Source organism: Solea solea, chromosome 1 (genome assembly GCF_958295425.1).
Source record: "Solea solea chromosome 1, fSolSol10.1, whole genome shotgun sequence".
Lineage (NCBI taxonomy): Eukaryota > Metazoa > Chordata > Actinopteri > Pleuronectiformes > Soleidae > Solea > Solea solea.
Genome location: NC_081134.1, coordinates 37,086,485 through 37,109,675, shown reverse-complemented (window position 1 = coordinate 37,109,675; position 23,191 = coordinate 37,086,485). Strand labels below are relative to the sequence as shown.

Sequence of the window (23,191 nt, the reverse complement as noted above, 5' to 3'; positions counted from 1 at the left end):
CTTAATAATAGGTTCGCCTGGAAATAGTACAATGCGTCATTTAAAGACGCTCTATGTAAGTTTCTCTGGTTTCTTGCTGGGAGAAGGTCAGCAGAGAGTAAAGAAATGTTGTTTCCCACAGCTGGAGGCAGCTTTTAATGAGTAAAAAAAAAAAAACCTGATGCTGAACATGTAACGTTTGGTTTGTAAACAGCTGTTGTGAACAGTGGTGAAAAAAAAAAGGAAAACCCTACATACACCCACTGGAAATGACTGCGTTTTCTATGATTTGTCAAGCTGTTACATTTGCAGATGAATTTGTACGGTGTGCTGTGAAAGCGGGCCTCTCCCTGTAGTGACTAAATTATATCTGAGAATTGCATTGGTCTCACAATTAGGCCATGGTGTTGTTTTTGACCTTTCTGAGATGAGCCTCTCTGAAAAAGCTGCACAGGTTGATCAAATTTCACATCTATTTATTCTTCATTTTTTCCAACTCCATCCAATCTTGTCTTTATGCATCAACATAACAATTTAATTTCCATCCCCCCCCCACAAATCTCTTACCCTATTACCCTAATCTGGCTACTTTGACCTATTTTTGCACCGCAAACATTCCCCAGGCGCTCAGAGAGCAAGTTGTTGCACTCCTACTCACACAGACAGCTCTCAAGAGAATTATTTATACTGCCCAGGTCTGGGACCAGTCTAATTTTGGTGGAACTATAGAGTACACAAACCTCAGGTCTTACATTTCTCTTGCTGAAGGCGGGCGAACTCTGAGCGCTACTGAGAGAGACAGAGAATAAAACATGGCGCTGCGATGGCCTTTGATCTTCCCTTCCCTCCTTTTCTCTCTTTCAAAGGAGCAGTGAGGAGCCGTCCAGCCGAGGCAGCAGCGGGGGCCCCGTTTCTCTGCCACCAACAGGCTCCCCATGCAGGATGGACGACCAGCAGATTATTTATTTTTATTTTGTTCTCTGCGAGAGCGAGAGAAAGCGGAGACAGACTTGCTTTGGAGTTTTGTTTCATGCTGGGTAATCGCAGAAATAAATATTCACCTATGTGCATCAATATGCGAGGGACCCAGTTGGCTCAGAGTTAAGCGCATTTCTCAGTTATGGTGCTAGACAGGTGAACATCTTATGCTTACATGAGGCAGAAAGAGATACCTAAAGAACATGTATCACCTTAATAGTAAAAAAAATATATATTTTTTGAGGTAAGAAAATGAGGAGGTAATGTTCAAATGTAAGAAATGAACCTACCGTTTAACTGGAAAGGTGTTGCTTTCACATGTAAAATCATCAAAGACATTAATTAAGAGCAATATTTGTCTTTATTGTGTCATTTTTCTGCCGTCGCTTGACAAAACCATGGTCTTTCATTCTTCTTTCAGCTGGTTTATGTGTATCTACAGTGCTCCTATGCTACTGTTTCCATTTTGACAATAGATGGATTTGATGAAGTGAGTTCAGGAGGAAGAGATTTTGAAAGACAAGAGTACAGCTTAAGAAACAGACGTGCAGGTTTTAGACTGAAAGTTGAAGTAGAACAAGTCTTTCAAACAGTGTGCAAAGCAAAAGTGTTAAATGACATGTTAATCAGTCCCTCACATTTCACAAGCCTTCCACAAGTGTTCCATTTATAGAGTGTGATACTGTGCGAAAGGGATGCATAGATATTGTATATATATATGGTGTGGTTTTTTGTTGCAGAGGTTCGACAGTTAATTTGAATTTCTATCACGTGGCGATTTGCAATTCAAAAGAGTTTGTGAGTCCATAATGCGCAGCAAGTCTTCATGTGTGATTTCTGATCGGGAAGTTGTGTTACTTTGTGAAAAAAAAAGTGCAAGGAAGTCTGAGGAAACACTTCAGAAACGTTGGTGTTATTTCACACTTTGCAGGAGGTCCAGGTTATGATTTAGCGTTGGGCTGCAGCATTGTAAACACATGTAAACAGTCTGATAATGATTCCGTGACACAGGGAAGCAGTGGAGATATTCCTCACAGGTCTCTCAGCACCTGCAGCTTCCTTTTTTTTTATTATTATTTACTTCACCTCCTGTCGACGTGATTGATTCGCAGTATTTTTTTTTCCAGTAGTCGCATTGTATTTATTGCATATGCAAAAAAAAAAAAGGCCCATGTGTGAACATAGTGCATGAGAAATGAATCGCGACCGACGCTGACAGCGCTAATAAAATTGCTGTACTTCGGTTACTCATTTAATTAACTCTGTGGATTATTTAATCTATGGCTCTTGTGTAAGACATAACATTTAAAAAAAAAAAAAAAAAAGGAAAGTTACACACACTCTAAGTTAACACCGTTAACAGGAAGATTAATCGAATTCTTGTTCCGAGTGCAGCCGAAATCCTGCTGCACAGAATGATTTCTTTAACACGCAGCCAAGAGGTCAAACTCTATTAGCGCCGTTCCAGGAGACAATCTGAGGAAAAGCGTATACCTGATCTTCTCACCGAGACTCTCAGAAACTGGGCACCTCTTTGTCAGGGCAATTTGTTGATGATGCACGGTTATGATAAGAATAAGAAAGTGTCTCCGCCCGCCCGGGGGGCCCTCTCTTAGCCGAGGGGGCCGGGGCCAACGCGAATAATCAACCCGAGTCCAGATTGAGCCCCTGATAATGGAACATTCCTGATTGCTCATTAAGTGCCCGCAAGGCAAACTGGCATTTAAGATGCTTTCTGCAGATTTTGACTGATAGCTGGTCAATCAAAATCAGCATCTGGTCGCAGGCGCCATCAGCGCTGTGTTTACGTCAGATGTCTGTGTTCAAGCCGCTGTCTATCGCCGTAGATAACGCCGATCCCATGAACTCCTGAATGTAATCTGCAAACTGTATCTTGCAGTGAAATAACACACGGAAGACATGCTGGTGTAAAAATGTTTCAAGTCAATTAGGCCAAAGCTATATGACATCGATACGAGAGCTAGAGAGGAAATCTATCATCTATCTACCCACAATCTAAACATTCTGTTGTTTAATTCCATTGAATTCCTTTTAGTTAGCAGCAGAATTTCCTCATAAATCTGTCTTGATTTCAGCGTCCTTGGGTTTGGATATCACGCTCCGTCATATTGCTATTAAAATGATATTGGGATATTGGGAATGTAGATGCTAAATGGTAAAATGGCATTAATTAGCATGCAGTTTGCCGATCCTTTTCCAAGAGAAGCTCCAGATGCAGCTGAAAAATGTGCAAAGAACATTCAAAAATGGCATTAAATCTGCTTATGTGTTGTGTTACATAAGCGGAAAGAAAGAGATAATGGCTTGAGACTGAAGGGTTGCCAGTTTGAGTCCCTGCCAGGTTAAGGGCTGGGGTAAAAAAAACTACCACACCAAATACACTATGAAATAATGTTTAGCATCTAATGAACATGTTGTTACACTCGTCCTGTGTAGCAACGGTGTGTGTTCTCCATATTTGTTTGTGTTTTGACGAACAAAAACCTGAATTTGTGACATTATTACCTTCAAGGTTGTCCTCACTTTTGTCCCTATTAAGTTTTGCTAATTGCGAAGTTAACTTTTGAATTTGTCGGTGTATTGTTACATTTCGTAATCTACCGATTTCTACCTGAACCCATTAACCTGTGATTTTCTAATAAAGGACTCTCGAGTTAATGAAAATCCTCACACGTATTTTTTTCTGATGTTTTTGTTTTTGCCAAGTTCAAAGCTTCGGTTCAAAGCTTTGGAAATCAACACCTGTGAGGAGACGACATGTTTACCACGCAAGGATGCATAATAGGTTCCTTGCAATCCCTTGCATCAGTGTGAATTTCCGAGCGCTGTTGAAACGCCGCGACGTTAAGTGACACTTCTAGTCCATTAAAAAAAAAACGGAACAAAAAAAGAACTAAATTCTACTTTTACTTTACACCATTCATGGTCCTGACAGTGCTGAACGCACAGAGTACATGTTTGAGATAGTTGACATTTGAGCTGCACTATATCCTAATACAGTCATGTGGTGAAGTGGTTTGGTCGATAAATCCACAGAAAAAAAAGATCCTTGTTCAAACTTGTTGTTGCCATATTTTTGCAATTGTCCCTGATGTGGAGAGACACTTCACCACAAATTGCTCTGTTGGCTGTGCTGCAGCAAGTGAATGAATGAATGAATGAATGAATGAATGACACACAAAAGTGTCAAGTAAATGTGCATTTCTATACCTGATGATACTATGTCATTTTATGCTTTACAACACACTTTTATACCTACCATGACCTCATTTGAGCAGAACAGGGTTAGAACCCCCGAGCTAATGTCGATGTGTTTTTTTCAGACAGTAACGTGTCGCCTTTTTCAGTCACGACAAGATGCAGTATTTGAAAAAGGCTTCCTTTTGAGTGCGCGGTGCAGGCCTGGCTAAATTGAAAAAGGATTCTCAGATGGCTGATAGTGAACCTCAAAGTCATCACACACGCCTCTGTGGAGCGACAGTGCTTTGTCTATATCAGGCCTTTCAACTACAAAAGCCTCATCAAAAAGACATTCACAAAAAAAATAATAATAAATGATTTTCTTTTTTCCTCCTCCCATTCCAACCCTCTCACTGGTTCCTTGAGTTCCCTAAACGCGCAGAGAACAAAGCACCACTTTTTTTTTCACATCGTCGATCCTTTCTGTCTGATGCTGGTTGTCGGTCAGAAAACAGCCTCTTTTTTTATTTACTCGACGTTTTCAGGAGGACTGAAAATAAGTCTCTCTTTCTTTTTTTTTTTTAAGGAACCAAATGTCAATTTTATTTTCAGGAAAAAGGATAAAAACATCATTTGCACATTTCTGCCTCTTCAAAATAAATAATAATAATACATCTCAGTTGTACATGTCGACACGAAAAAAATTGGCACAATATGGTTATCATACAGTGTGTCCTCTCGCCGCCAGTGAACATATCATGAACATTATTGGTTTCCTTTTTAAATGACAATACATGTTGGACTCGGCAAAGCTACAGAAGCAAAGAATTCATTTACTTACAAACTGCAACTTCACCCAGGTAAGGACTACCACTGCTGTTCAGAAACTTTTTTTTATTTCTTTTTTTTTTTTTTTTTTCTCTAGTGTCTATGTGGCATGATTTTCGCAATCAAGCACGACAAGAATGAAACCTTCAGAGAAGCTTTGTGAAGTAGCAGATGTCGCCCTCCCCTCCCCTCCCCTCAGCCTCCCTCAAAAGCAGAACTCGGCTCAGAAATCATACATTGGACCTTTTTTTTTTTTGTTTTGCAATTGAAGAAAAATAGGGAAAGAAAAACAGACTCAGACGAAACACTACATTGCAACATCTGCAAAATGTACTGTTAGGAGAATAAGAAAAAAAAAAAAATCATATGCCTTTCCTGTTTCACCCACTGAAGACATCAATCTGACACCCGGCGTGTCATTCTTTTTACACTTTTTGCACAACTTATGCCTTCACATCACTTCCTTAGCACATCTACTACTTGTTTATACTTTTATATGTGCGGGTGCACTTTTCATATCACGTTGACAGGTTATGTCCATGAATAATACGTATGAGCCGTTCCCCTGCCCCACTAAACCAGAAACAAAGCAGAAAAATCAAAATAGTTGTTGTGAAACTTCATGTGAACAATCAAGTGAATACTGATTAGCCACCGGGGACACAGCATTCCATGAGGAACTTTAGTTTTTGTTTATTTTTTCTTGTTTTTCTTTTGTTTTTGTTTTTTAAGCACAAAGATCGCAAAGGAATGCATCAAAGCAAAAGTGCTGGGCCCGTGCCCATCGCTGGAATGAAACGACAGGTGCCTCCCCGTATAAATACTCCAACATGTTTGCATTCTGCAGTCAGAGGCTGGACTCAAGCCCAAAATCTGGAACCTTTTAATGTCTCTTGCACACAAGGTTTCCTTCTCACTCACGCCACTTTTTGAAGTCCGTGTCAAAACCCACCATGGCACGCGCCTGAAAAGAATCCATACAAGGAGGTAAACAAACCAAAAACCTTTTTGAAGTGAAAGTGTTTGTCTCTCACTCTCTCCTGTGTTTGTCTTTGAATGGTTTCCTCCGGTGCGCTGCGGCGGACAAATACCACTTTCTCTGACAATAAATTACTCATATTCATAAATGTTAAGAGAGAGACGTTTAAGGGCTACGAGAAGACACTGGTGCCGTCGCTGTTGCCGTACAGGTCGGCCAGCTTTTTGAAGCGTGGTCCCCAGTTGCTGAGATAGTCATAGTTCTGGTCTGAGTCTGTACTTAGCGACTCAAGTGAGCTTAGCGACTCTGCCACCGAGCCGCTGCCTTCAAAGGCGTACGTCTGCAGCGAGTCGTACGGGGGAGCTGACGGGTCCACGTCAGCGTCCTTCAGCCGCTCCCAAATGAACTCTCGAAACACCACATTGTCTGGGAGGGATTTATAGGGCGGGCGAGGGGCTGATGGGTAATGGAAGAAGCTGGGAGTATCTGGCGTGACGTCTCGCCGCACATTGGGGTCTCTGATGACGTTCAGGTTGCGGAGGGTGACCATGTCGAAGGCCTCGGTGTCCTCCTCTCCCCCGCCCTCGTCGTCGTAGCGGACGATGTTCTCCCTGATGTCCCGCTCCTCCTCGAGGATCAGGGGCTCCTTCCTCCTCCGACGCATCGTCACAATTAGCAGAACCATCACTGGGGAGAGAAAAAGGATGAGAGACATGTCTCAGTGGTGACTGACAATGACCACGTGGAGATGGTAGAGAAGAGCTGACTACATTACAGTTGTCCCCAACCAGGCATAATTGGACTGAAGCCGGTGTGTGCACAAAAAGAACAATGTCTATTACACAGTAATTGATTACTGTTGTAATAATACAGTTAAATAGCAAAACGCAATGATTTACAACCGGAAAAGTAAAATTTAAAACAAAAAAGATGCATCCACACATTAAATCTTAAATTGTAATGGATGAACAACAGAAATTGTAAAGGATTCAAAAAATTGGAAATCTCCAAAAAATAATGGATTAACAGTTTTTTCTCAGTTTTTTTCTCTGTTTTAGCAAAAATGTTTTTAATTAACAACACACATTTCCGCTGCCATTTTTGTCCAGCGAGGACTTATTGAACGTTGATTAATTACAGATGGAGCTGCTCCTGCACAAAGACACACTGATTTAAAAGCCTTTGTGTACATTCCATGACTTGGTACATTCCACTCCTCCCCTATGAGTCGATCTATTTGGAATGTTCCACTTCCTTTGTCGGAGGCGGAGCTTCTTCTACGCAGAGAGTCTGTAAAACGGGAAGAGGACGAGGAGCAGCGGGAACAAACGTGGACAAACGTGTGGGAACTGCTGCTTAAAAATGACCCACACATTTCTTAGATTCTCTGTGACGCATCTGTTTCAGAATTTAGAATGTCAGAATTTAGGGCAATAAGAAAAAAACAAACAAGCCATGACTTTACAGTGAAGAGTAAAAAGAGGCTTTTGGCAGCGCTGTCACTAAATACATCAGAATCCTCTGTTAAATATTGAGATTTTACAAATGTTTACAGGATTTTTAAAGTCTTTGTAACTGGTCTACAGCTTTGTTTGGACCAGGAGCTGGAGGAGGACGAGGAGCAGCGGGGACAGGTGTGTGGTAACTGCTGCTTAAAAATGATCCGCACATTTCTTAGATGTTCTGTTGACGCTCTGTTCACACCTGCTGTAAACATCCGACCTGAGGGATCCGATCACAGGTGTTCAGATTACTCCTGCTAATGCTAATGCTAATGTGACGTCACTGCTCCACAAGTAAACACACACACGTTTCATTTCATTTCTCTTCACATACAAATGATTTTGTTTTCTTATTGTTATAAAAAGACAAAGAATCAAGGAAATGTTAAGGGTATTATTTTCTCCATAAAGCGAGTATTTTGATTCTGGACGACATACTATACTATGACTTTTTTGACTGATTTTGGACGACATACTAAACTTTGACTTTTTGGACTGATTTTGGACGACATACCATACTATGACTTTTTGGACTGATTTTGGACGACATACTAAACTTTGACTTTTTGGACTGATTTTGGACGACATACTATACTATGACTTTTTGGACTGATTTTGGACGACATACTAAACTATGACTTTTTGACTAATTCTGGACAACATACTATACTATGAATTTTTCAGGTGATTTTGGACGACATACTATACTATGACTTTTTCAGGTGATTTTTGATGACATACTATACTATGACTTTTTGGACTGATTTTGGACGACATACTATACTATGAATTTTTCAGGTGATTTTGGACGGCATACTATACTATGACTTTTTTCAGGTGATTTTGAACGACATACTGTACTGTGACTTTTTCAGGTGATTTTGGACGACATACTATACTATGACTTTTTTGACTGATTTTGGACGACATACTAAACTATGACTTTTTTGACTGAGTTTGGACGACATACTAAACTATGACTTTTTGACTGATTCTGGACAACATACTATATTATGACTGATTTTGGACAACAAACTATACTATGAATTTTTCAGGTGATTTTGGACGGCATACTATATTATGACTTTTTGGACTGATTTTGGACGACATACTATGGTATGACTTTTTTGACTGATTTTGGACGACATACTATGGTATGACTTTTTTGACTGATTTTGGACGACATACTAAACTATGACTTTTTTGACTGAGTTTGGACGACATACTAAACTATGACTTTTTGACTGATTCTGGACAACATACTATATTATGACTGATTTTGGACAACAAACTATACTATGAATTTTTCAGGTGATTTTGGACGGCATACTATATTATGACTTTTTGGACTGATTTTGGACGACATACTATGGTATGACTTTTTGGACTGATTTTGGACGACATACTATGGTATGACTTTTTTGACTGATTTTGGACGACATACTATGGTATGACTTTTTGGACTGATTTTGGACGACATACTATGGTATGACTTTTTTGACTGATTTTGGACGACATACTATGGTATGACTTTTTTGACTGATTTTGGACGACATACTATGGTATGACTTTTTTGACTGATTTTGGACGACATACTATGGTATGACTTTTTGGACTGATTTTGGACGACATACTATGGTATGACTTTTTTTAGGTGATTTTTGACGACATACCATACTATGACTTTTTGGACTGATTTTGGACGACATACTATGGTATGACTTTTTTGACTGATTTTTGATGACATACTATACTATGACTTTTTGGACTGATTTTGGACGACATACTAAACTTTGACTTTTTGACTAATTCTGGACAACATACTATACTATGACTTTTTTAGGTGATTTTGGACGACATACTATACTATGACTTTTTCAGGTGATTTTGGACGGCATACTATACTATGACTTTTTTAGGTGATTTTTGACGACATACTATATTATGACTTTTTTCAGGTGATTTTGAACGACATACTGTACTGTGACTTTTTCAGGTGATTTTGGACGACATACTATACTATGACTTTTTTGACTGATTTTGGACGACATACTAAACTATGACTTTTTGACTGATGCTGGACGACATACTAAACTTTGACTTTTTGACTAATTCTGGACGACATACTAAACTATGACTTTTTGACTGATGCTGGACAACATACTATATTATGACTGATTTTGGACAACAAACTATACTATGAATTTTTCAGGTGATTTTGGACGGCATACTATATTATGACTTTTTTGACTGATTTTGGACGACATACTATACTATGAATTTGTCAGGTGATTTTGGACGGCATACTATACTATGACTTTTTTCAGGTGATTTTGAACGACATACTGTACTGTGACTTTTTCAGGTGATTTTGGACGACATACTATACTATGACTTTTTTGACTGATTTTGGACGACATACTAAACTATGACTTTTTTGACTGAGTTTGGACGACTTACTAAACTATGACTTTTTGACTGATTCTGGACAACATACTATATTATGACTGATTTTGGACAACAAACTATACTATGAATTTTTCAGGTGATTTTGGACGGCATACTATATTATGACTTTTTGGACTGATTTTGGACGACATACTATGGTATGACTTTTTTGACTGATTTTGGACGACATACTATGGTATGACTTTTTGGACTGATTTTGCACGACATACTATACTATGACTTTTTCAGGTGATTTTTGACAACATACTATACTATGACTTTTTAGGTGATTTTTGACGACATACTATATACTATGACTTTTTTCAGGTAATTTTGAACGACATACTGTAATATGACTTTCTGACTGATTTTGGACGACATACTATACTGTGACTTTTTCAGGTGATTTTGGACGACATACTATACTATGACTTTTTTGACTGATTTTGGACGACATACTATGGTATGACTTTTTTGACAGATTTTTGATGACATACAGTACTATGACTTTTTTGACTGATTTTGGACGACATACTATACTATGACTTTCAGGTGATTTTTGACGACATACTATATACTATGACTTTTTTCAGTTGATTTTGAACGACATACTGTACAATGACTTTCTGACTGATTTTGGACGACATACTATACTGTGACTTTTTCAGGTGATTTTGGACGACATACTATACTATGACTTTTTTGACTGATTTTGGACGACATACTATGGTATGACTTTTTTGACAGATTTTTGATGACATACTATACTATGACTTTTTTGACTGATTTTGGACGACATACTATACTATGACTTTTTCAGGTTATTTTTGACGACATACTATACTATGACTTTTTTAGGTGATTTTTGACGACATACTATATACTATGACTTTTTTCAGGTGATTTTGAACGACATACTGTACAATGACTTTCTGACTGATTTTGGACGACATACTATACTGTGACTTTTTCAGGTGATTTTGGACGACATACTAAACTATGACTTTTTTGACTGAGTTTGGACGACATACTTTATACTACGACTTTTTTCAGGTGATTTTGAACGACATACTGTAATATGATTTTTTTGACTGATTTTGGACGACATACTATACTATGACTTTTTTGGTTGATTTCGGACGACATAATATACTATGACTTTTTCAGGTGATTTTTGATGACATACTATACTATGACTTTTTTAGGTGATTTTTGACAACATACTATATACTATGACTTTTTTCAGGTGATTTTTGACGACATACTATATACTATGACTTTTTTCAGGTGATTTTGAACGACATACTGTAATTTGACTTTTTTGACTGATTTTGGACGACATACTATACTATGACTTTTTTGACTGATTTTGGACGACATACTATACTATGACTTTTTCAGGTGATTTTTGATGACATACTATATACTATGACTTTTTTCAGGTGATTTTGAACGACATACTGTAATATGACTTTCTGACTGATTTTGGACGACATACTATACTGTGACTTTTTCAGGTGATTTTGGACGACATACTAAACTATGACTTTTTTGACTGATTTTTGATGACATACTATACTATGACTTTTTGGACTGATTTTGGACGACATACTAAACTATGACTTTTTGACTGATTCTGGACAACATACTATACTATGAATTTTTCAGGTGATTTTGGACGGCATACTATACTATGACTTTTTTAGGTGATTTTGGACGACATACTATACTATGACTTTTTGGACTGATTTTGGACGACATACTATGGTATGACTTTTTGACAGATGTTTGATGACATACTATACTATGACTTTTTTGACTGATTTTGGACGACATACTATACTGTGACTTTTTCAGGTGATTTTGGACGACATACTATACTATGACTTTTTTGACTGATTTTGGACGACGTACTAAACTATGACTTTTTTGACTGAGTTTGGACGACATACTAAACTATGACTTTTTGACTGATTCTGGACAACATACTATATTATGACTGATTTTGGACGACATACTATACTATGAAATTTTCAGGTGATTTTGGACGGCATACTTTACTATGACTTTTTTAGGTGATTTTTGACGACATACTATATTATGACTTTTCTAGGTGATATTTGATGACATACTATACTATGACTTTTTTGACTGATTTTGGACGACATACTAAACTATGACTTTTTTGACTGATTTTGGACGACATACTATGGTATGACTTTTTTGGCAGATTTTTGATGACATACTATACTATGACTTTTTAGACTGATTTTGGACGACATACTAAACTATGACTTTTTCAGGTGATTTTTGACGACATACTATATAGTATGACTTTTTTCAGGTGATTTTGAACAACATACTGTAATATGACTTTCTGACTGATTTTGGACGACATACTATACTGTGACTTTTTCAGGTGATTTTGGACGACATACTAAACTATGACTTTTTTGACTGATTTTTGATGACATACTATACTATGACTTTTTGGACTGATTTTGGACGACATACTATACTATGACTTTTTCAGGTGATTTTTGACGACATACTATATACTATGACTTTTTTCAGTTGATTTTGAACGACATACTGTACAATGACTTTCTGACTGATTTTGGACGACATACTATACTGTGACTTTTTCAGGTGATTTTGGACGACATACTATACTATGACTTTTTTGACTGATTTTGGACAACATACTATGGTATGACTTTTTTGACAGATTTTTGATGACATACTATACTATGACTTTTTTGACTGATTTTGGACGACATACTATACTATGACTTTTTCAGGTTATTTTTGACGACATACTATACTATGACTTTTTTAGGTGATTTTTGACGACATACTATACACTATGACTTTGTTCAGGTGATTTTGAACGACATACTGTACAATGACTTTCTGACTGATTTTGGACGACATACTATACTGTGACTTTTTCAGGTGATTTTGGACGACATACTAAACTATGACTTTTTTGACTGAGTTTGGACGACATACTTTATACTACGACTTTTTTCAGGTGATTTTGAACGACATACTGTAATATGATTTTTTTGACTGATTTTGGACGACATACTATACTATGACTTTTTTGGTTGATTTTGGACGACATAATATACTATGACTTTTTCAGGTGATTTTTGATGACATACTATACTATGACTTTTTTAGGTGATTTTTGACAACATACTATATACTATGACTTTTTTCAGGTGATTTTTGACGACATACTATATACTATGACTTTTTTCAGGTGATTGTTAACGACATACTGTAATATGACTTTTTGACTGATTTTGGACGACATACTATACTATGACTTTTTTGACTGATTTTGGACGACATACTATACTATGACTTTTTCAGGTGATTTTTGATGACATACTATATACTATGACTTTTTTCAGGTGATTTTGAACGACATACTGTAATATGACTTTCTGACTGATTTTGGACGACATACTATACTGTGACTTTTTCAGGTGATTTTGGACGACATACTAAACTATGACTTTTTTGACTGATTTTTGATGACATACTATACTATGACTTTTTGGACTGATTTTGGACGACATACTTAACTATGACTTTTTGACTGATTCTGGACAACATACTATACTATGAATTTTTCAGGTGATTTTGGACGGCATACTATACTATGACTTTTTTAGGTGATTTTGGACGACATACTATACTATGACTTTTTGGACTGATTTTGGACGACATACTATACTGTGACTTTTTCAGGTGATTTTGGACGACATACTATACTATGACTTTTTTGACTGATTTTGGACGACGTACTAAACTATGACTTTTTTGACTGAGTTTGGACGACATACTAAACTATGACTTTTTGACTGATTCTGGACAACATACTATATTATGACTGATTTTGGACGACATACTATACTATGAAATTTTCAGGTGATTTTGGACGGCATACTTTACTATGACTTTTTTAGGTGATTTTTGACGACATACTATATTATGACTTTTCTAGGTGATATTTGATGACATACTATACTATGACTTTTTTGACTGATTTTGGACGACATACTAAACTAAGACTTTTTGACTGATTTTGGACAACATACTATACTATAAATTTTTCAGGTGATTTTGGACGACATACTATACTATGACTTTTTTGACTGATTTTGGACGACATACTATGGTATGACTTTTTTGACAGATTTTTGATGACATACTATACTATGACTTTTTAGACTGATTTTGGACGACATACTAAACTATGACTTTTTCCGGTGATTTTTGACGACATACTATATAGTATGACTTTTTTCAGGTGATTTTGAACGACATACTGTACAATGACTTTCTGACTGATTTTGGACGACATACTATACTGTGACTTTTTCAGGTGATTTTGGACGACATACTATACTATGACTTTTTTGACTGATTTTGGACGACATACTATACTATGACTTTTTCAGGTGATTTTGGACGGCATACTTTACTATGACTTTTTTAGGTGATTTTTGACGACATACTATATTATGACTTTTTTAGGTGATTTTTTGACGACATACTATACTATGACTTTATGGACTGATTTTGGACGACATACTATGGTATGACTTTTTTGACAGATTTTTGATGACATACTATACTATGACTTTTTTGACTGATTTTGGACGACATACTAAACTATGACTTTTTGACTGATTTTGGACAACATACTATACTATAAATTTTTCAGGTGATTTTGGACGACATACTATACTATGATTTTTTTGACTGATTTTGGACGACATACTATACTATGACTTTTTTGGGTGATTTTGGACGACATACTATACTGTGACTTTTTCAGGTGATTTTTGACGACATACTATATAGTATGACTTTTTTCAGGTGATTTTGAACGACATACTGTACAATGACTTTCTGACTGATTTTGAACGACATACTGTACAATGACTTTCTGACTGATTTTGAACGACATACTGTACAATGACTTTCTGACTGATTTTGGACGACATACTATACTGTGACTTTTTCAGGTGATTTTGGACGACATACTATACTATGACTTTTTTGACTGATTTTGGACGACATACTATACTATGACTTTTTCAGGTGATTTTGGACGACATACCATACTATGACTTTTTTGACTGAGTTTGGACGACATACTAAACTATGACTTTTTTGACTGAGTTTGGACGACATACTATACTATGACTTTTTTGACTGATTTTGGACGACATACTATACTGTGACTTTTTCAGGTGATTTTGGACGACATACTATACTATGAGTTTTTTAGGTGATTTTGGACGACATACTATACTATGACTTTTTCAGGTGATTTTGGACGGCATACTTTACTATGACTTTTTTAGGTGATTTTTGACGACATACTATATTATGACTTTTTTAGGTGATTTTTTGACGACATACTATACTATGACTTTTTGGACTGATTTTGGACGACATACTATGGTATGACTTTTTTAGGTGATTTTTTGACGACATACTATACTATGACTTTTTGGACTGATTTTGGACGACATACTATGGTATGACTTTTTGGACAGATTTTTGATGACATACTATACTATGACTTTTTTGACTGATTTTGGACGACATACTAAACTATGACTTTTTGACTGATTTTGGACAACATACTATACTATAAATTTTTCAGGTGATTTTGGACGACATACTATACTATGACTTTTTTGACTGATTTAGGACGACATACTAAACTATGACTTTTTGACTGATTTTGGACAACATACTATATTGTGACTTTTTTGACTGATTTTGGACGACATACTATACTATGACTTTTTCAGGTGATTTTTGACGACATACTATACTATGACTTTTTCAGGTGATTTTTGACGACATACTATACAATGACTTTTTTTAGGTGATTTTTGACGACATACTATATACTATGACTTTTTTCAGGTGATTTTGAACGACATACTGTACAATGACTTTCTGACTGATTTTGGACGACATACTATACTATGACTTTTTGGACTGATTTTGGACGACATACTATACTATGACTGATTTTGGACGACATACTTTACTATGACTGATTTTGGACGACATACTATACTATGACTGATTTTGGACGACATACTATACTATGACTTTTTTGGGTGATTTTGGACGACATACTATACTATGACTTTTTTGAGTGATTTTGGACGACATACTATACAATGACTTTTTTGACTGATTTTGGACGACATACTATTCTATGATTTTTTTCAGGTGATTTTGGACAACATATTATAATATGACTTTTTGACTGATTTTGGACGACATACTATACTATGACTTTTTGGACTGATTTTGGACTACATACTATACTATGACTGATTTTGGACAACATACTTTACTATGACTGATTTTGGACGGCATACTATACTATGACTGATTTTGGACGACATACCGTACTACGACTTTTTTGACAGATGACATACTAAACTTTGAGCTTTTGTCTGTCTGTCTGTTTGAGCTTCACACTGGTGGCCAAAATAAAAAAAAGACAAGATCCTAAACCTTACTGACTTTAAGAACCATGAGGAAGTGAGTCTGACACCTTGAGAACAACACAACTTCATGGTCTGATGAAGTAGATCAGCTGATTAAAGTGATTTTAATGTTTGAAAGACTCTGAAAATGTTAAAAACTCAAGAACACCAAGAAATTCACCCTCTAATATAAAGTATTGTATTTGACCCCTTCCTCCCTATTCTTGTCCAATGAGCTACCTGCAACTACAGGTTTTCTTAGAGCTTTTGACTGTTTACTTTCAACATCACACTCTAACAGTTCACCTTAAGATTTGAACTCATAACCTTTGAGGTACAGGTCTTATTGTTCCAGCACAAGCTATTCTTACAGACATACAGAACAACACGTTGCTGGTATTTTAAAATTCTTATGTTGGTCTGAAGTTAGAAGAAATTCAGTTGATTGCAAGAGCTGAACTCAGAACCTCAGAGTTACTAGACTCCTTCTGATGGTGTGAGCCATTCATGCTGGTGATGATTTTCTGACTTACTTGGTGTACTCAACTTTCTTGTGCAGGTCAGAATTTTGAAAAGAGTCACTTCGGGGTTATCATAAGACTTGAACTGACAACCTCAAACATACAAGTCTTGTTCTTCCAGCAGAAGCTATTCTTCCTGAGCTGCAGAACAATACGTTGCTGGTATTTTTAACTTCTTACTTTGGTCTGAAGTTTGAAAGTAGGGCACAGGTTCAGTTGACAGTAAGAGTTGAAGTCACAACCTCAGAGTCACAAGTTTTTTTCTGACGGACTGAGCTATTTGAAATGATGATCTGAAAGCAAATTTGTTGGTGTTTCTTAAGTTTCTCATTCAATATTATTTTGAATTCAGCAGTTCAAGAACCTTCAATACGGCAAGGTAGGTTCCACAACAGCGGAGTGGTCCCAGTCCAGCAGTCAACAGGTTTTGGTCCACAACCACAGGACTGCTCTGAACATTAATTATTCAGGAGGTTTTTACTGGTCGTATTGAAAATAGGATTATACAATGTGGTTGTCATCTCTGTCTCTGTCTCACTCTCTGACACATGATCAGATGACATACTTTACTATTAAAATATAGTATGTATTGTTCCAAACGGGGCTTGAACACTGGTCCTCTTACTTGAAAGGCAAGAGCACTAACCATTACACCAACCATGTAGTGCATTCCTTGGGACAGACGTTTTTAAATATTCCATCAATCTGTTGTTTTTTGAAGTCATGGGTTCTATTATTAAAAGAGTTCCAAATTGTAGAAGAAAGCATACAAAGACATATAGCTCATGTGGTTAAGTGAAGGATTGGAGTTCTAATGGTCAGGGGTTTGAATCTTACATTAAGTGGAACAGTGTGGAAATGTACCTAGTCCACGCGTTGCATGTTTTGAATGGACTGAAGAAATCACCGGAATCACCTGAGAAAGTCATAATATAGTATGTCGTCCAAAAAGTCATAGTATAGTATGTTGTCCAAAATCAGTCATAATATAGTATATCGTCCAAAATCAGTCAAAAAGGTCATTGTATAGTATGTCGTCCAAAATCAGTCAAATAAGTCATACTATAGTATGTCGTCCAAAATCACCTAAAAAGTCATATGTCGTCCAAAATCAGTCAAAAAAGTCATAATATAGTATGTTGTCAAAAATCACCTATAAAAGTCATGGTATAGTATGTCGTCCAAAATCAGTCAAAAAAGTCATAGTATAGTATGTTGTCCAAAATCACCTAAAAAAGTCATAGTATAGTATGTTGTCCAAAATCAGTCAAAAAAGTCATAGTATAGTAAGTCGTCCAAAATCTGTGAAAAAAGTCATAGTATAGCATGTCATCCAAAATCACCTATAAAAGTCATAGTATAGTATGTCGTCCAAAATCAGTCAAAAAAGTCATAGTATAGCATGTCGTCCAAAATCAGTCAAAAAAGTCATAGTATAGTATGTCGTCCAAAATCAGTCAAAAAAGTCATAGTATAGCATGTCGTCCAAAATCAGTCAAAAAAGTCATAGTATAGCATGTCGTCCAAAATCAGTCAAAAAAGTCATAGTATAGTATGTCGTCCATAGTATAGTATGTCGTCCAAAATCAGTCAAAAAAGTCATAGTATAGCATGTCGTCCAAAATCAGTCAAAAAGTCATAGTATAGCATGTCGTCCAAAATCAGTCATAGTATAGTATGTCGTCCAAAATCAGTCAGAAAAGTCATAGTATAGTATGTTGTCCAACATCAATCATAGTATGTCGTCCAAAATCAGTCAAAAAAGGCATAGTATAGTATGCAGTCCAAAATCATTCATCGTATAGTATGTCGTCCAAAAAGTCATAGTATAGCATGTCATCCAAAATCAGTCAAAAAAGTCATAGTATAGTATGTTGTCCAAAATCACCTAAAAAAGTCATAGTATAGTATGTTGTCCAAAATCAGTCAAAAAAGTCATAGTATAGTAAGTCGTCCAAAATCAGTCAAAAAAGTCATAGTATAGCATGTCATCCAAAATCACGTAAAAAATTCATAGTATAGTATGTCGTCCAAAATCAGTCAAAAAAGTCATAGTATAGTATGTCGTCCAAAATCAGTCAAAAAAGTCATAGTATAGCATGTCGTCCAAAATCAGTCAAAAAAGTCGTAGTATAGCATGTCGTCCAAAATCAGTCAAAAAAGTCACAGTATAGCATGTCGTCCAAAATCAGTCATAGTATAGTATGTCGTCCAAAAAGTCATAGTATAGCATGTCATCCAAAATCAGTCAAAAAAGTCATAGTATAGTATGTTGTCCAAAATCAGTCAAAGTATGTCGTCAAAAATCTGTCATAGTATGTTGTCCAAAGTCAGTCAAAAAGTCATAGTATAGTATTTCGTTGAAAATCATTCATATTATAGTATGTCGTCCAAAATCAGTCATAGTATGTCGTCCAAAATCAATCAAAAAAGTCATAGTATAGTATGTCGTCCAAAATCACCTAAAAAAGTCATAGTATAGCATGTCATCCAAAATCAGTCAAAAAAGTCATACTATAGTATGTCGTCCAAAATCAGTCAAAAAAGTCATACTATAGTATGTTGTCCAAAATCACCTAAAAAAGTCATAGTATAGTATGTCGTCCAAAATCAGTCAAAAAAGTCATACTATATAGTATGTCGTCCAAAATCAGTCAAAAAAGTCATAGTATAGCATGTCGTCCAAAATCAGTCAAAAAAGTCATAATATAGTATGTTGTCCAAAATCACCTATAAAAGTCATAGTATAGTATGTCGTCCAAAATCAGTCAAAAAAGTCATAGTATAGCATGTCGTCCAAAATCAGTCAAAAAAGTCATAGTATAGTATGTCGTCCAAAATCAGTCAGAAAAGTCATAGTATAGTATGTCGTCCAAAATCTGTCAAAAAAGTCATAGTATAGTATGTCATCCAAAATTAGTCAAATTCAGTCATAGTATAGTATGTCGTCCAAAATCAGTCAAAAAAGTCATAGTATAGCATGTTGTCCAAAATCAGTCATAGTATGTCGTCAAAAATCAGTCATAATATGTTGTCCAAAGTCAGTCAAAAAAGTCATGGTATAGTATTTCGTTGAAAATCATTCATAGTATAGTATGTCGTCAAAAATCAGTCAAAAAAGTCATACTATAGTATGTCGTCCAAAATCAGTCATAGTATGTCATCCAAAATCAGTCAAAAAAGTCATACTATAGTATGTCGTCCAAAATCAGTCAAAAAAGTCATACTATAGTATGTTGTCCAAAATCACCTAAAAAAGTCATAGTATAGCATGTCATCCAAAATCAGTCAAATTCAGTCATAGTATAGTATGTCGTCCAAAATCAGTCAAAAAAGTCATAGTATAGCATGTTGTCCAAAATCAGTCATAGTATGTCGTCAAAAATCAATCATAATATGTTGTCCAAAGTCAGTCAAAAAAGTCATAGTATAGTATTTCGTTGAAAATCATTCATAGTAAAGTATGTCGTCAAAAATCAGTCATAGTATGTCATCCAAAATCAGTCAAAAAAGTCATACTATAGTATGTTGTCCAAAATCAGTCAAAAAAGTCATACTATAGTATGTCGTCCAAAATCACCTAAAAAAGTCATAGTATAGCATGTCATCCAAAATCAGTCAAAAAAGTCATAGTATAGTATGTTGTCCAAAATCACCTAAAAAAGTCATAGTATAGTATGTCGTCCAAAATCAGTCAAAAATGTCATGGTATAGTATGTCGTTTAAAATCAGTCAAAAAAGTCATAGTATAGTATGTGGTCCAAAATCAGTCAAAAAAGTCATAGTATAGTATGTCGTCCAAAATCTGTCAAAAATGTCATAGTATAGTATGTCGTTTAAAATCAGTCAAAAAAGTCATAGTATAGTATGTGGTCCAAAATCAGTCAAAAAAGTCATAGTATCGTATGTCGTCCAAAATCTGTCAAAAAAGTCATAGTATAGTATGTGGTCCAAAATCATTCAAAAAAGTCATAGTATAGTATGTCGTCCAAAATCTGTCAAAAAAGTCGAAGTATAGTATGTCGTCCAAAATCTGTCAAAAAAGTCATAGTATAGTATGTGGTCCAAAATCTGTCAAAAAAGTCATTGTATAGTATGTCGTCCAAAATCTGTCAAAAAAGTCATAATATAGTATGTGGTCCAAAATCTGTCAAATTCAGTCATAGTATAGTATGTCGTCCAAAATCAGTCAAAAAAGTCATCGTATAGTATGTTGTCCAAAATCACCTAAAAAAGTCATAGTATAGTATGTCATCCAAAATCAGTCAAATTCAGTCATAGTATAGTATGTCGTCCAAAATCAGTCAAAAAAGTCATAGTATAGCATGTTGTCCAAAATCAGTCATAGTATGTCGTCAAAAATCAGTCATAATATGTTGTCCAAAGTCAGTCAAAAAAGTCATAGTATAGTATGTCGTCCAAAATCAGTCATATTATGTCATCCAAAATCAGTCAAAAAAGTCATACTATAGTATGTCGTCCAAAATCAGTCAAAAAAGTCATACTATAGTATGTCGTCCAAAATCACCTAAAAAAGTCATAGTATAGCATGTCATCCAAAATCAGTCAAAATGTCATAGTATAGTATGTCGTTTAAAACCAGTCAAAAAAGTCATAGTATAGTATGTGGTCCAAAATCAGTCAAAAAAGTCATAGTATAGTATGTCGTCCAAAATCTGTCAAAAAAGTCATAGTATAGTATGTGGTCCAAAATCAGTCAAAAATGTCATAGTATAGTATGTCGTCCAAAATCTGTCAAAAAAGTCAAAGTATAGTATGTCGTCCAAAATCTGTCAAAAAAGTCATAGTATAGTATGTGGTCCAAAATCAGTCAAAAATGTCATAGTATAGTATGTCGTCCAAAATCTGTCAAAAAAGTCAAAGTATAGTATGTCGTCGAAAATCTGTCAAAAAAGTCATAGTATAGTATGTGGTCCAAAATCTGTCAAAAAAGTCATAGTATAGTATGTGGTCCAAAATCTGTCAAAAAAGTCATAGTATAGTATGTCGTCCAAAATCAGTCAAAAAAGTCATCGTATAGTATGTTGTCCAAAATCAGTCAAAAAAGTCATAGTATAGTATGTCGTCCAAAATCTGTCAAAAAAGTCATAGTATAGTATGTGGTCCAAAATCAGTCAAAAATGTCATAGTATAGTATGTCGTCCAAAATCTGTCAAAAAAGTCAAAGTATAGTATGTCGTCCAAAATCTGTCAAAAAAGTCATAGTATAGTATGTGGTCCAAAATCAGTCAAAAATGTCATAGTATAGTATGTCGTCCAAAATCTGTCAAAAAAGTCAAAGTATAGTATGTCGTCGAAAATCTGTCAAAAAAGTCATAGTATAGTATGTGGTCCAAAATCTGTCAAAAAAGTCATAGTATAGTATGTCGTCCAAAATCAGTCAAAAAAGTCATCGTATAGTATGTTGTCCAAAATCAGTCAAAAAAGTCATCGTATAGTATGTTGTCCAAAATCAGTCAAAAAAGTCATCGTATAGTATGTCGTCCGGCGCTGGGGCCGGGGCCAATCTACACGCACTCTTACTGCGATTGTAGTGGGGGGTTGGGGCTGGGGTGTGCTCCGCCGGCCTCCCACAAAGATAACAGAAGGAGGTTATACCATTTTATTTTATATTTTTCCCCCCAAAAAAAAAAAAAAAAAAAGCCATAAAAAGACAAAAAAAAATGAATAGGGGTTCACTTCCTGGACTGTTGACCACACAGTTGGGTCCAGGTGTCCAGTAACTGCTGCTTAAAAATAATGAGCACATGAATTAGACTTCTTTGTGATTAATGTGTTCACATAATTTTTACATCGTTAACAAGTGAAAACTGTGGACGAGTCAAAGTGGCAACATTCAATCAATAAATACAGCATTAAATTATGACTCAAATGTGTCTGCAGGTGTTCAGTCAGAGGACATAATGAGAAAAAGCAGTGTCCACTTTAAAGTGTTCAAATGTGCTCACTGCAGTAAATGAGTGAAGAAATGTGAGGCAAATACATGAAAACCTTTTTATTGTCAACTATATATTGGTTTATATCAACATTTTATTTTGAAATTCTACTAAACCACTGCTCCTCAACAGTTATTTTTTTTACTTAACCTGCCCCCTACTGGCCAGACTAGATACTCATTCTTAACAGTTTTAATGGTACAGTGACATTTTTGACAGTTTATAATTGGATTACTAAATAATATACAGGTTTTATTTT

At 35.7% G+C, this 23,191-nt stretch overlaps 1 protein-coding gene across 3 annotated transcripts in view; it reads right to left on the bottom strand.

The window, feature by feature from the left end:
- Positions 1-4,393: 4,393 nt before the first annotated feature.
- Positions 4,394-23,191, bottom strand: part of cdh7a (cadherin 7a) — a 140,790-nt gene continuing 121,992 nt past the window's right edge. For all 3 annotated transcript variants that reach the window (XM_058627929.1, XM_058627937.1, XM_058627920.1), the window contains one exon: positions 4,394-6,652. In XM_058627929.1, the coding sequence (XP_058483912.1) occupies positions 6,138-6,652 (515 nt within the window). In that variant the 3' untranslated portion in view covers positions 4,394-6,137. The remainder of the gene's footprint in view (positions 6,653-23,191) is intronic.